The sequence below is a fragment of the Heterodontus francisci genome, chromosome 46 (genome assembly GCF_036365525.1).
Source record: "Heterodontus francisci isolate sHetFra1 chromosome 46, sHetFra1.hap1, whole genome shotgun sequence".
NCBI lineage: Eukaryota > Metazoa > Chordata > Chondrichthyes > Heterodontiformes > Heterodontidae > Heterodontus > Heterodontus francisci.
In genome coordinates, this window is record NC_090416.1 from 10,112,246 (window position 1) to 10,127,844 (window position 15,599).

The 15,599-nt window shown below is 45.6% G+C and overlaps 1 protein-coding gene across 2 annotated transcripts in view; it reads right to left on the bottom strand.

Annotated features, from left to right (window-relative positions):
- Nucleotides 1–15,599, bottom strand: part of LOC137356787 (ras GTPase-activating-like protein IQGAP1) — a 93,889-nt gene that overhangs the window by 68,763 nt on the left and 9,527 nt on the right. The window contains exons 5-11 of one of the 2 annotated variants that reach the window (XM_068022547.1): nucleotides 12,655–12,731; nucleotides 11,815–11,882; nucleotides 10,655–10,768; nucleotides 4,819–5,006; nucleotides 3,754–3,841; nucleotides 3,098–3,261; nucleotides 434–521 (exon numbers count right to left, since the gene is read on the bottom strand). In XM_068022547.1, coding sequence (XP_067878648.1) covers nucleotides 434–521; nucleotides 3,098–3,261; nucleotides 3,754–3,841; nucleotides 4,819–5,006; nucleotides 10,655–10,768; nucleotides 11,815–11,882; nucleotides 12,655–12,731 — 787 coding nt within the window. Of the gene's footprint in view, nucleotides 1–433; nucleotides 522–3,097; nucleotides 3,262–3,753; nucleotides 3,842–4,818; nucleotides 5,007–10,654; nucleotides 10,769–10,990; nucleotides 11,100–11,814; nucleotides 11,883–12,654; nucleotides 12,732–15,599 lie in introns of those variants that run through there. The other variant, XM_068022548.1, reaches the window with a different exon arrangement.

The window sequence follows — 15,599 nt, forward strand, 5'->3', positions numbered from 1 at the left end:
TTCAAACGTCAGTTGATTAGAATCCAGGACCGGCATGTTCCTGTGAGGAAGAACAAAGAACAGTACAGCACAGGAACAGGCCATTCGGCCCTCCACACCTGCGCCGATCTTGATGCCTGCCTAAACTAACACCTTCTGCACTTCCGGGGCCCATATCCCTCTATAGGCCCCAGGACACCGGGGAGAACTCCCCCACTGCTCTTCTTCCAATAGCGGCTGCGGGATCTTTTCCGCCCACTTGAGAGGGCGGACGGATCCTCGGTTTAACATCACATCTGAAAGATGGCACCTCTGACAGTGCAGCACTCCCTCAGGACTGCACTGGAGCGTCATCCTAGATCTTTGTGCTCAAGTCTCTGAATTTTTAACCACACTATTGCGCCACTATCAGATTAGTAGAAAGCAAACTAGAAACACCAATGCTCCTACTCACTGCACAGATGTACGCTGGCATTTCCATTAGCTGCATCAACAGCGGCCTGGAGCTCCTCCTTCTCTAGCGGGTCCATCATCCCCAACTCCTGAGGACAAAATACCAGTGTAAACCATGAGCACACGACAGGGAGGGAGGGCTTTTTGATTGAAAAAATGCAAATCAAGCATGAGATAATGCAGCAAAGGAAGCCTAAAAAGCACACCAAAAAAGTTGAATTTGCAACCAGTTGAAATTGAGTGGTGGATTTATCCCAGTTTTCGCCCCTTCTCGACAGGATGAATTGAATCTTTCGAGGTCTGGTTCCTGTCTCAGAGGAGGCAGTGCTACCAATTGAGCCGACACGCAGTATATTGCTTTACATGTCAGGGAAATGTTACTAGAATCATCGAGCAATATAGCACAGGAGGCGGCCATTTGGCCCATTGAGCCTGTGCTGGCTCTTTGAAAGAGCTATCCAATTAGTCTTTGCTCCCTCCTGCTCTGTCCCAATAGCCTTGTAAAATCTCCCCTTCAAGTAGTTATCAACGGTCACAATAATCCATCTGACGCCTAATGAGTGATTTATAAAGGTTTAACATAACTTCTTTGCTTTTGTACTCTATGTTGCTATTTATCAAGCCCAGGATTCTTGATGCTTTAACAGCCGTCTCGACTTGTCCTGTCACCTTCAAAGATTTGTGTACTTACATCCCCAGGTCTCCCTGTTCCTGCACTCCCTTTAGAACTGTACCATCTAATTCATATTCCCTCTCCTCGTTCTTCCTACCAAAATCAATCACCACATTCCTCTGTTAAAGTTCATCTGCCCATTTCACTCGTCTATCCAGTCCTCCTGAGGTGTGTTATTACCCTCCTCACCATTTACCGTATTTGAGTTTAATCTGCAAACCTGTGCACTCAAGGTCACCAATGTATGTCAAAAAGAGCAGTGATACCAACCTTTGGGGAACACCACTGCATACTTCCCTTCTAGTGCAGAAAAACAATTGTTCACCATTACTCCCCGTTGTCTGTCTTTTAGCCAATTTCACATCCACATAGCCTCTGCCCCTTTTATCCCATGGGCTTCAATTTTACTAACAAATCTATTATGTGGCCTGTTATTAAACACCTATGAAAGTTCATATACACAACATCAACCACCCTCCTTGTTATTTCATCAAAAGGACACGATCAAGTTAGTCAAATACTATTTTCCTTTGGCTTTCATTTTGTCAACCCATACTTTTTCCTCCAAGTACCAATTCATTCTGTTCCAGATCACTGTCTCTAAATGCTTCCCCTCCCCACCAACATTAGGCTAAGCCTCTCCCTTTATCGAAAAGGGGAATAACATTTTGAATTCTAGTGCTTTGGCATAACCCCCTGATCCAAGGAGAATCGGATGATTTCAGAGGCTTTGGCCACAATTTCCACTCTTACTTCCCTCAACAACCTAAAGATACATCCCATATGGACTGGGTAACTCTCCTGCTTTGAGCACCGCCAACCTTTTAAGTACCTCCTCCTATCCAATGTCTTTACTACCTCCTCCTTCAGTATGACATTAGCAGCATCCTCTCCTTTGGAGAAGACAGATATAAAGCACTCATCTAGTACTTCAGGCACGCCCTCTGCCTCCATTAGCAGTAGTAGGGGTATTTTTTCCAAACACGGAGGCAGCTTTATCCGGCAGGTACACCAAGGAAAGTTAGAAGGCAGTACGAGGAAAAAAATAACCACGTTTTACAAGTCAGTTAGGTTTAAGAAAAACAAAGTGCCAGGGCTCAACGGAGGGCGTTGAGGAAACTGTTGAGACCCTGGAGATTAGGCATCAGAGATCCAATGAATGCAGACATGCACCAGAGGACTGAAGAGAATGCAATAGAACATCCATATTGAAAAAAAGGGAGAAAAAGGGAGCTAATTACAGACCGATTAGCTTATTAATGTATATAAGAAAAATTTCAAACTTTATGAAGGGTGAAATTACAAAATATCTAGATAGAGAAAATCGTAAGATTCAGTGAGCGGGGACATCAAAAGGGGGACAATAATCTTTAATAAATCTTTAGTTGGGATAGATCTGCTTGAAGGGAGATTTAATCAAATTATGCAGGGTTTTTATACAGTAGATAGGGAGAATCTGTTTTCACTGGCAGCAAGACCAGTTATCAGAGCGCACAGATTTAAGATAATTGGCAAAAAGCCAAGGGGAGGCGAGGAAGTTTATATATAAAGAACATTTATATATAAAGAACATAGTGAGTTGTGATCTTGAGTGAACCGTCTGAAAAGCCAGTGGAAAGAGATTCAAAAGTAGCTCTCAAAAGGGAATTGAATAAATATTGGAAGGGGGGCATTTGCAGGGCTATGGGGAAAGAGCAGGGGGAGGAGCGGTGTGGGACTAATTGGACAGCTCTTTCAAAGAGCTGGCACAGGCGCGATAGACCGAATGGCCTACTTTTGTACTGTAAGATTCTACAAACCTTACGGCACTACGAGGTGGGAACAGGTGGGAGAAATTTACAATATAAATGGCTCAACCTAACACTTCAGGGAACACAATGGTTACGAAAGGCAAAAATATTCCATTCCACTGTTTTAAAGTCCCAAACACATCTGAGAAAAAGTGCGACTACTACAGTACATGGAAGGCAAGTAAACTCCAGCCTCTAATACCAGTGCTTTCTGCTCTCGGTCGACGATGAGCTGCTCCATATACCATTCTGTGTTCTCCCGGTTAACCTCACGAAGGGCCAAAGCCATGCTCTGCAGTGCCAAGTACAGAGCCTGCACGTCTCTCTTCTCCAACGCCTCGTCCACATACTCCAGAGCAGCGTGCACTAAGAGAGGAAAGCCATGCGTTACAGGGAGGTGGAGCAGAAGTTAGTCCAACGAAACACAGTTAATACATGAAGACAGAGCCAGGAGTATTGCGTTTGGGAAGATAATGGTTAAGAAAAAAAAGATAGATTTATGGAAGTCTTTTCGGACATGATCCAATGCGCTTATTGGGGGAGCCATGCTTGAAGGGAGTAGGGGCGCCAGAGGTAGGACAACCAGACTGCAGTGCTGATTCTACGAGTTGCATTTCATTTGAGCCTGGCTCTCCCCGTGGGAGACCCAAGCTCCCCCTCACCTCTCAAACCCTTCCATCATTGCCTCAGAATGTAAAACTGGCACCCCACCCGATCTCGTGGGTTCCCAGCCTGGTGAGTTACGTTAAGGTTATCCATTATTTCAAGTTAATTATTTTTCCAAGCTACAGCAGGGTCAACCCTCACCGCCAAAGCAACCAGACAGAAAATAGATGGCCTTTTATACTCTATCCTTACCATTGACTTTATTAACGTTGCCCTGAATTTCAGCTTGAGTCAAGAGTTCCTCATATACATCCTTTCCTTCAGAGAGCTCTGGTTTATACTGCAGAATAAACAAACAGCTGAATCATTCTCTGACCGCAGGCAAACAGATTTCACATCCACATGGCATCACCTGAATAAAGCACGCGACTATGCACAAAACCCAAAACTCGGAGAGCAAAAGAGGGAGAAAATAAACGTAGAGAAAGGACGAATGTAAGCGACAGGCAAATAATTTGCTTAACTCGTCCTACATTAGTTTTATATAGCACCTTAAAGCACCCAACACAATTAATCTCTTTTGCAATTGTTATATAGTCAAAAGCAGCCATTCTGCAGCAGCAGCAGCCTGCTGAAGTGAACTTGGTTGGTTGAAGGGGGAATGTTGATTAGAGTTACTCCTCCTCTTCTAGTGCTATGGGATGTCTAACATCCACCCGAACCGCCAGTTTAGTCAGCACCTCTGGCAGTGCAGCACTCCTTCCAACACTGCACTAGAATGTCAGACTGGATTAGAAAGTCAATTGGGGCTTGAATCAAAACCTCATCTGCAAACAGAGGGAGCGCGCACACAACCTTCTTATTCAGAGGCGTCAGTGCTTCTCACTGAGCCAAGCTCATTTATTCACTGATGAATATACAGTATCGGCGCAGCGGCAACACGGACATAGACACTCACAAAGGGCAGGATGGGAGGGGGTCGAATTGGTTCAGATTTTGCCAGTTTATCTGAACCACCTACCCACACTATCCCCACAACAGCGAGTTACTCAATCTACCTCGGTGTCAGAGGGAGGTGCATCGGACAAATCAGGAACATTTCCTGGGTAACAGACCGCTCACCCTATCCTGCAGTTGCCAGTGACAGATCACGGAACTGCATTACAAGAGATGAAATGAAGGAGGTCTCCTACCTGCCCTCTCAGACAGAGAACAGCACATGAAGACCTAAAAGGCAATAGGAAGAAGCAAACAGAAATATTCGGTTTACAACACAAAAAAAAAAAAATTTGCAAAGGTTCGTTGAGGATCACTTACCACATCCACTCTGTTCCTGGCATTGGAAGCCTTTTCACTTTTGGCTTGATAAAGCATTTCCTGGTAAACCAGGGCAAGGCCGTTGATGAGATTCACCAGCATGGCATTTGGATTGTGCAGTGCCAGCATGGTCTGCTCCGCAAGCCCTCGCTCAATAGCCTCGTTAATAGCGATCACTGCGGCATGCACTGAGAGTGAACACGGGTGAGAGGAAGGGGCTCAGTCAGCTCAAGATAACCAAGAGGCACAAATCACATTCAGCTGCATTTTGTAGAAACACTTGAGACTGGAGTCCCCCCCCCCCCCACCCCAATCACCCCACTCCTGAGGCCCAGGTGATGCTTGCAGTGTGGAACTGAACCACACAGGCTGGGAGTTTTGTGTCACTATGGCGATCTCCAGTGCTGCATTCAGATAGTTGATCTCAGCCAATATGGTAAAGTGCCCCCACTAGCTGCATCATCCGCTTCAGCTGAGGAACATTCAAGGTTTCCAATGAACAACTTCCATTTATACTGCACCTTTCATGTTCCAAAGGCATTATCAGACAAAAACTGACATCATGCCACATAAGGAGATATCTGCTGACCAAAAGCTCGGTCAAAGAGGTCGGTTTTAAGGAGCGTCTTAAAGGAGGAGGGAGAGAGAGGCGGAGAGATTTAGGGAGGGAATTCCAGAGCTTAGGGCCCCCCAGGCAGCTGAAGGCACGGCCGCCAATGGTGGAGCGATGGAAACTGGGAATGTACAAGAGAGGATTGTAGGAAGTCACTGAGTTGGGATGGGCAAGGCCATGGAGAGGGTTTGGAATACAGGAATGCGAATTTGAAATTCGAGGTGTCTGGATGGAAACCAAAGCCAGTGGAAAATGTGCACACGTGGGCGGGACTGAGTTCGGCTATGAACACATACACCCAGACACCCCTCCTCGAACAAGCTGAACTGTACCCCAACAGGAATCTGCACCTTCAGAAGAGAAACGGAGAAAACTAACACTAAAATACTAAAGCTGACGAGCTTTCAAAGGTGTAAGAAAACAGTACAACTACCACCATGAATCAATAAGAATCCATCCATTATATGCAGGCTTCAGGCAATTAATGTCACAAAGTAGACAAAAGTGGTTCCAGTAATTTTCAACAAGCCACTGTGTAAAATAAATGTCAGACTCTAAGATCAATTGCTGTCCCCAGGTGACAATCCTATTACAGCACATCAGTCGCCCTCAGGTCTGTACAAATTTTAATTTGTGGGAACAATTTTGGTTAGTTACAACTTAAAAGTCTAGAATGCACTCTCAAGGCTGTACTTGCAGTGTAACGGTGGCATTAGTGCAAAGTGCTGTCGTTTCCCTTGGACGCTGAAGTTGTAATCTTGTAAATGTGGTTTAATGCTGCTTCTGCACTATAGCTGTACTGTGGTACACAGCAGTTCTGCCTTGAAGCAATGCTGCAAGTTGTACATAAAACTGGAATCAGGATCAGACCCGATTCCAAACAAAGAACAGTACAGCACAGGAACAGGCCATTCGGCCCTCCAAGCCTGCGCCGATCTTGATGCCTGTCTAAACTAAAACCTTCTGCACTTCTGGGGACCATATCCCTATATACACATCCTACTCATATATTTGTCAAGATGCCTCTTAAACGTCTCTATCGTACCTGCTTCCACCACCTTCCCCGGCAGCACGTTCCAGGCACTCACCACCCTCTGTGTAAAGAACTTGCCTCGCACATCCCCTCTAAACTTTGCCCCTTGCACCTTAAACCTATGTCCCCTAGTAACTGACTCTTCCACCCTGGGGAAAAGCTTCTGACTATCCACTCTGTCCATGCCACTCATAACTTTGTAAACCTCTATCATGTCGCCCCTCCACCTTCGTCGTTTCAGTGAAAACAATCCGAGTTTATCCAACCTCTCCTCATAACTAATGCCCTCCAGACCAGGCAACATCCTGGTAAACCTCTTCTGCACCCTCTCCAAAGCCTCCACGTCCTTCTGGTAGTGTGGCGACCAGAATTGCACGCAATATTCTAAGTGTGGCCTAAATAAGGTTCTGTACAGCTGCAACATAACTTGCCAATTTTTATACTCTATGCCCTGACAGATGAAGGCAAGCATGCCGTATGCCTTCTTGACTACCTTATCCACCTGCGTTGCCACCTTCAGTGACCTGTGGACCTGTATGCCCAGATCTCTCTGCCTGTCAATGCTCCTAAGGGTTCTGCCATTTACTGTATACCTCCCACCTGCATTAGACCTTCCAAAATGCATTAACTCACATTTGTCCGGATTAAACTCCATCTGCCATTTCTCTGCCCAAGTCTCCAACCGATCAATATCCTGCTGTATCCTCTGACAATCCTCATCACTATCCGCAACTCCACCAACCTTTGTGTCGTCCACAAACTTACTAATCAGACCAGCTACATTTTCCTCTAAATCATTTATATATACTACAAAGAGCAAAGGTCCCAGAACTGATCCCTGCGGAACACCACTAGTCACATCCCTCCATTCAGAAAAGCACCCTTCCACTGTTATCCTCTGTCTTCTAAGACTGAGCCAGTTCTGTATCCATCGTGCCAGCTCACATCTGATCCTGTGTGACTTCACCTTTTGTACCAGTCTGCCATGAGGGACCTTGTCAAAGGCTTTACTGAAGTCCATATAGATAACATCCACTGCCCTCCCTTCATCAATCATCTTTGTCACTCCCTCAAAAAACTCAATCAAATTAGTGAGACACGACCTCCCCTTCACAAAACCATGCTGTCTCTCGCGAATAAGTTCATTTGCTTCCAAATGGGAGTAAATCCTGTCCCAAAGAATCCTCTCTAATAATTTCCCTGCCACTGACTTAAGGCTCACCGGCCTATAATTTCCTGGATTATCCTTGCTACCCTTCTTAGACAAAGGAACAACATTGGCTATTCTCCAGTCCTCTGGGACCTCACCTGTAGCCAATGAGGATGCAAAGATTTGTCAAGGCCCCAGCAATTTCTTCCCTTGCCCCTCTCAGTATTCTGCGGTAGATCCCATCAGGCCCTGGGGACTTATCTACCTTAATGCTTTGCAAGACACCCAACACCTCCTCCTTTTCGATAATGAGATGACTGAGACTATCTACACTCCCTTCCCTTGGCTCATCATCCACCAAGTCCTTCTCTTTGGTGAATACTGATGCAAAGTACTCATTTAGTACCTCGCCCAATTCCTCTGACTCCACACTTAGATTCCCTTCTCTGTCCTTGAGTGGGACAACCCTTTCCCAAGTTACCCTCTTGCTCTTTATATACGTATAAAAAGGCTTGGGATTTTCCTTAATTCTGTTTGCCAATGACTTTTCATGACCCCTTTTAGCCCTTCTGACTCCTTGCTTAAGTTCCTTCCTACTGTCTTTATATTCCTCAAGGGATTCGTCTGTTCCTAGTCTTCCAGCCCTTACGAATGCTTCCTTTTTCTTTTTGACTAGGCTCACAATATCCCGCATTATCCAAGGTTCCCAAACTTATCCTTCTTCCTCACCGGAACATGCTGGTTCTGGATTCTAATCAACTGACATTTGAAAGACTCCCACGTCAGATGTTGATTTACCCTCAAACAGCCGCCCCCAATCTAAATTCTTCAGTTCCTACCTAATATTGTTATAATTAGCCTTCCCCCAATTTAGCACCTTCACCCGAGGACTACTCTTATCCTTATCCACAAGTACCTAAAACTTATGGAATTATGGTCACTGTTCCCGAAATGCTCCCCGACTGAAACTTCGACCACCTGGCCGGGCTCATTCCCCAATACCAGGTCCAGTACGGCCCCATCCCTAGTTGGACTCTCTGCATATTGTTTCAAGAAGCCCTCCTGGATGCTCCTTACAAATTCTGCCCCATCCAAGCCCCTCGCACTAAGTGAGTCCCAGTCAATATAGGGGAAGTTAAAATTACCCACCACTACAACCCTGTTACCTTTACATCTTTACAAAATCTGTCTATATATCTGCTCCTGTACCTCCCGCTGGCTGTTGGGAGGTCTGTAGAAAACCCCCAACATCGTGACTGCACCTTTCCTATTCCTGAGCTCCACCCATATTGCCTCACTGCACGGCCCCTCTGAGGTGTCCTCCCGCAGTACAGCTGTGATATTCTCCTTAACAAGTAATGCAACTCCCCCACCCCTTTTACATCCCCCTCTATGCCGCCTGAAGCTTCTAAATCCTGGAACATTTAGCTGCCAATCCTGTCCTTCCCTCAACCAAGTCTCTGTAATAGCAACAACATCATAGTTCCAAGTACAAATCCAAGCTCTAAGTTCATCTGCCTTACCTGCTATACTTCTCACATTGAAACAAATGCACTTCAGACCATCGCTGTGCTCCGCAACATCTCCCTGCCTGCTCTTCCTCTTAGTCTTACTGGCCTTATTTACTAGTTCCCCCTCATTTATTTCACTTGCTGTCCTACTGCTCTGGTTCCCACCCCCCTGCCACACTAGTTTAAACCCTCCCGAGTGACGCTAGCAAACCTCGCAGCAAGGATATTTGTGCCCCTCCAGTTTAGATGCAACTCGTCCTTCTTGCACAGGTCCCACCTGTCCCTGAAGAGATCCCAATGGTCCAGATATCTGAAACCCTCCCTCCTGCACCAGCTGTTTAGCCACGTGTTTAGCTGCACTATCTTCCTATTTCTAGCCTCACTGGCACGTGGCACAGGGAGTAATCCCGAGATTACAACCCTAGAGGTCCTGTCGTTTAACTTTCTACCTAACTCCCTAAACTCCCCCTGCAGGACCTCGTCACTCTTCCTGCCTATGTCATTGGTACCAATGTGTACCACAACCTCTGGCTGTTCACCCTCCCCCTTCAGAATGCCCCCTGTCCGTTCAGAGACATCCTCGTCCCTGGCACCAGGGAGGCAACATACCTTCCTGGAGTCTCTTTCACGTCCACAGAAGCGCCTATCTGTGCCCCTGACTATAGAGTCCCCTATAACTATTGCTCTTCTGCGCTTTGTCCCTCCCTGCTGAACAACAGAGCCAGCCGTGGTGCCACTGCTCTGGCTGCTGCTGTTGTTTTCCCCTGATAGGCCATCCCCCCAACAGTATCCAAAACGGTATACTTGTTAGAGAGGGGGATAGCCACAGGGGATTCCTGCACTGACTGCCTGCCCCTTCTAGCGGTCACCCATCTATCTGCCTGCACCTTGGGTGTAACCACTTCTTTAAAACTCCTGTCTATGACGCTTTCTGCCACCTGCATGCTCCCAAGTGCATCCAGTTGCCGCTCCAACCGGAGCAAAGCTTCAGCGTTGATGCAAAATGAAAGCACTTCATACCGTGATACGGTTGTGCAAGACCCCCAGCCTTAAAGAAAGCGAACCCACAGGATTAAAAAGAACACCTTGAGGCAACGAGGAGAAAATGAAAATTACGCTGGGCAGTGCATAACTATTCATGACCAGTAGATGCCACTCCTGTGCTTCAGAAAATAACCAACTTTCAATAGGTCCTGTGACAGAAAATTAGCACGGCGAGGCTGACCTTTTGTCAAATATAGAAGGCAGAAACAGGCCATTCAGTCCAACCAGTCCATGTTGGTGACTTCACAGAACATGCGTATAATACTCACGAGTATGAAAAAATGATAGTCTGTACTATCTACAGAATGCACTGCACCAACTCACCAAGCACTGTCCAAATAATCTATATAATCTGGTATGGAAAGTAAACTGGAACTCAGTACAAACACTATCCTGGAGACATGCCTTCCCCTTTAAGCTTTAGATGAATGATATAGTTTATGTCTGTATCCACACCGCACAATCTTCCAAAGCACAAATCTTACCTGCTGCTTCATCGACTGAAAGCTCATTGGCCAGGATTCCACCAATCTTACTAAACGAAGGCATCTGAATCCCGTATTTCTCCAGCTCAGTTTTCATATTATTGATCTCCTCCTCTGTAAGGAAAAGGAGAGATCAGTACTGAGCAAACCAATTCAAATTTGGGTGCAGCTCCAATAAGCACTGAAGAAGCTCGACATTATCTGGGACAAAGCAGTCTGTTTGACTGGCAGCCCATCCACTCCCTCCACCGCTGGCACACCACGGCTGCAGCGTGCTGTATCCACAGGATGCGCAGCAGCAGCTTGCCAAGGCTTCTTCGACAGCACTTCTCAAACCTTCAACTTTCACCACATAGGCGGAGGGGGGCAGCAGGGAACACCATCACCGTCAAATTCCCCTCCGAGTCACACAACATCCTCACTTGGACATATATCGGCCTTTCCTTCATCGTCGCTGGGTCAAAATCCGGGAACTCCCTTCCGAAAAGCACTGTGGGTGTACCTTCACCACATGGACTGCAGCAGTTCAAGTCGGCCCAAAACTACCTTCAAGGGGAAACCAGGGATAGGCAATAAATGCTGGCCTTACCAGCAATGCCCACATCTCATGAATGAATTTTTTTTTTTTAAACTGAGAGTGTGCTACAATTAGCCTGAGCATAGAGAGTGGGAAAAGAATCGGCCAGGGTTCCTGCTGATCACGGTTGAGGAACAGGCTTGTCTGTGATGCATTCCCACCCAACCTTCCACTCAGTTATCCGACTGTCACATACACGCTTGAGGCATCTGGGCAAGGTGCCCGGACGGCAGCTGCCAACAGCTGTGGACCTAGACTCAAAAAATGAAAGATGGAAAGATCTTGCAGTTAAATAGCTCCCGTCCTGACTTCAGGAGATCCCAAAGCACCTCACAGCCGATGAAGCACTTTACAAGTGTAGTTGCTGCTGACATGTAGGTAATGCGGAAGCCAACATGGGCACAGCAAGCTCCCACAAACAGCAGTGAGAACAAATATCTGAGACTTGACCACGTCCATTAGGGTGACGAGGCGGTCTGAAATAAAAAAAAACTATTCCATCTCAAGCAGCCCACCACACACTAAAGAAACAAGCGTACTGGGACAGGTAGGTAGACATCAAGTGATAAAGGCCTCCCCTTACCTGTAAAATTCACCTTTCCATACAGGTCCTGTATTTGTGGAGCTAAGCCCAGTTTGAACAAGTAGAGGCTGCAACAGGGAAAAAGGAAAAGTCAATTCTTACAAGAGCATGAAATACCCAACAAAGGGATTGCGCTCCTTTTGTTGTGAGGCAAGGCAGAGTTTTACAAGCTGTTGGTGCGAGAGTAAAGGGTGGTTTTTGGGTCAGCAGAGGAAGGAAATCTGAAACCGCAACTAATCTTTACATCAATTTATAGTGTATTTGGTGCCAACCCAAGCTTCAGATGATGCTACTTGGAACCTCCACTTTGAACAAGTTCTGAACAATACTTATTTAATAACTAGACTCTGAAGCTTTAAAAAGTCACAGCTCTAGATCAGCACAACACACTTGTATGTCACAGAATGGAAAACTTCTTCAACTACTCGCATTTATATAGCACCGTTATCATAGTAAAATGTCCCAAGGTGCATCACAGGAGCATCAAACAAAATTTAACAACGACTCACATGAGGAGATATTGGGACAGGCGACCAAAAGCTTGGTCAAAGAAATAGGTTTTAAAGGAGAAGAGAGAGGGGCGGAGAGGTTTAGGGAGGGAATTCCACAGCCTAGGGCCCCAGGCAGCTGAAGGCACAGCCGCCAATGGTGGAACGACGGGAATTGGCCATGAGCAACAAACCAGGATTGGAGAAGCACATAGATGTGAGGGCTGGAGGAGGTTAAGAGATAGGGCGGACATTCTTGTACACTGCACATCACCAGACGTATCATGCGATACACCACAGGACATTCACCAACATGAATGGAAAGAGGGGAATCTTGTTGAAAGGATTGTACCTGAAAGCATGAATGCAATAAACGACACGTGGGGTGTTCTTCTTGTCGTAGATGTCGGTGGTTTCTGGGTAAAATATCTGGAAAAGGAACGGGGAAGTTTAAAGACAGCTTTCTCATGAGATGCTGCAGGTAAAGAAAGACTTGCATTTCTGTAGCGCCTTTCATGACCTCAGGATGTCCCCAAAGCGCTTCACAGCCAATGAAGTACTTTTGTAGTGTAGTCACTGTAGTAACGTAGGTAACACACTGATGCCTTTTAACGGGAGGGGAACTTGGAGAAATGAAATTCCCACTATTGGCGCACTCACCTTTAGCGATGGAAGCCAAAGAAATTCCCAAATGAAGCGAGAGAAATAAATCAGAAATGACAGAAAAGATGCATGGTCGCTGGGTTATGATCCTAGAACTCCCTACCTAACAGCACTGTGGCGGCATCTCTCCCACATGGACCCCAGCAGTTCAAGAAGGTAGCTTCATGACTTTCTCAGGGGCAATAAATACTGGGTTTGCCAGCAGCACCCACATCCCATGAATTTAAAAAAAAAACAGGCCAGCCAGCATGTGTGAGGAGAAAAGATGGGACAATGTTTTGAATGTGGATTGTCCACCAGAACTGTGGGAGTTTTGATGAAAAGTCTGCACCTGCAGCTTGAGTTCAGTTTTCTCCTTGCAAGTGCCGATCAGCCTGTGACTTTCCAACAATTTGAGTTTTACTTCAGGTATTTTTTTCCCCCTTTTTTACATAATTAAACAGCGACTCCAGCCAGTGCTGAATGGCAGAGGCCTTATAACGAGGATTCCTGGCTGCCCTCAGTCTGTTCCCATATATCTCCCAGCAGCTGGCTGCAGTACAGTCAGGACGGAGAATTATCCAATGAGCACTAGAGAATCTTTTAAGAAAAGATTCAAAAAGAAAGTATTCAGATGCAATTCCCACTTATGTGCCATTTATAATTCACTTTAGTGTGTTCAGAGATACAGTCTGCAAAACTTTAATACCCGTTTAACGCAACACGAGCAAGTGTTTAGATTGTGCTTATTATCGCATCCCTTAGAAATAAAGTGTTTTACAGACTTTTAATATCCAGTCACTTATGTAGACAAACACAGCAGCCAACTTGCACACAGCAAGGCAATGTCACACTAATAAGGTGAATGAGTAGTTGATCAGTACTTGATAGTATTGGTCAAGAGAAAGTTAACTGGTTAATATTTGTTCTAATCTGCTGCAGAGAGGCACTAATAGTGCAGAAATGGAATGAAATTTCAGGGTTTGCCCTTGTGAAGCCCCGTAAGGGGAGGAAGGTTTTATCTGACTTGTGCCAGGTCTTTGAAAAGAGGTATCCAATCAGTCCCGTTGCCCTGCTCTTTCTCCATTGACCTACAATTTATTTACCTTTTTTAAGTATTTATCCCATTTACCTTTTGAAAGTTTATATACAATCAGAGAATGGCTACAACACAGGAGGCCACCATTTGGCCTGTTGTGTCTGTGCCAGCTCTCTGCAAGAGCAAGTTAACCCCAACCTCGCCCCGTAACCCTGCAAATTTTTTCTCTTCAGATAATTATCCTATTCCCTTTGAAAGGCACCATTGAATCTGCCTCCAGCACACGCTCAGGCAGTGCATTCCAGATCCTAACCGCTCACTGCGTAAAAAGGTTTTTCCTCATATCGCCATTGGCTCTTTTACCAATCACCTTAAATCGGTGTCCCCTGGTTTTCAACCCCCTTCTGCTAACGGGAATAGTTTCTCCCCATCTATTCTGTCAAGACCCCTCATGATTTTGAACACTTCCATTAAATCTCCTCTTAACCTCCTCTTCTATAAGGAGAAAAGCCCCAGCTTCTCCCTATCTATCCACACAATTGAAGTCCCTCATCCCCAGAACCATTCTGGTAAACCTTTATCCACCCTCTCTGAAAGCTTCACATCCTTCCTAAAGTGCAGTGCCCAGAATTGGACACAGTACTCCAGTTGATGTCGAACTGTCATTTTATAAAAAGGTTCACCGTAACTTCCTTGCTTTTGGCTTTCTCACCACTTTGTCAACCTGCCTTGCCACCTTCAACAATTTTTGTACACATACCTCCAGATCCCTCTGTTCTTCCACCCTCCCTTTTAGAATTGTACTCTTTAGTTTATATTGCCTCTCTTCATTCTTCCGACCAAAATGTATCACTTTGTTCGCTGTGTTAAATTGCATCTGACACACGTCCTCCCATTCCCCCAGCCTATGCCCTCTTGAAGTCCATCACTATCCTACTCACAGATCACTATACTTCCAAATTGCGTCATCTGCACATTTAGAAGTTGTTCTCTGTACACCCAAGTCTAAGTCATTAATACAGATCAAGAAAAGCAGGGGTCCTGGTACATCGCTGTATACCTTCCTCCAACTGTTTACCACTATGGTCTGTTTCCTGTCACTCAGCCAAATTCATACCCAAGATACTACTGTCCCTTTTATTCCAAGGGCTCGAACTTTGCGGACAAGCCACTTATGTGGCACTTTATCAAATGCCTTTTGAAAGTCCACGTACACCCTCATCAACCCTCTCCGTCACCTCAAAGACTCAATCAAGTTAGCTAAACATGATTGACTGTTTTTTTTTAAAATTAATCCGCACAATACTGTTAATGTTTCTCTGGATCATCATTTCGGAAAGCTTTCCAACCACTGATAAACTGATTGGCCTGTAGTTGCTGGGCTTATCCTTACACCTTTTTTTGTACAAGGGTGTAACATTTGCAATTCTCCAGTCCTCTGGCAGCACCCCTGTATTCAAGAAGGATTGGAAGACTGTGGCCAGTGCCTCTGCAATTCCTTCCCTTATTTCCCTCAGCATCACGTCTGGTCCTGGTGATTTATCAAATTTAAGTATAACCAGCCTCTCTACTACTTCTGCTTTACCAATTTATAGCCTATCTAGTATCTCAATCAC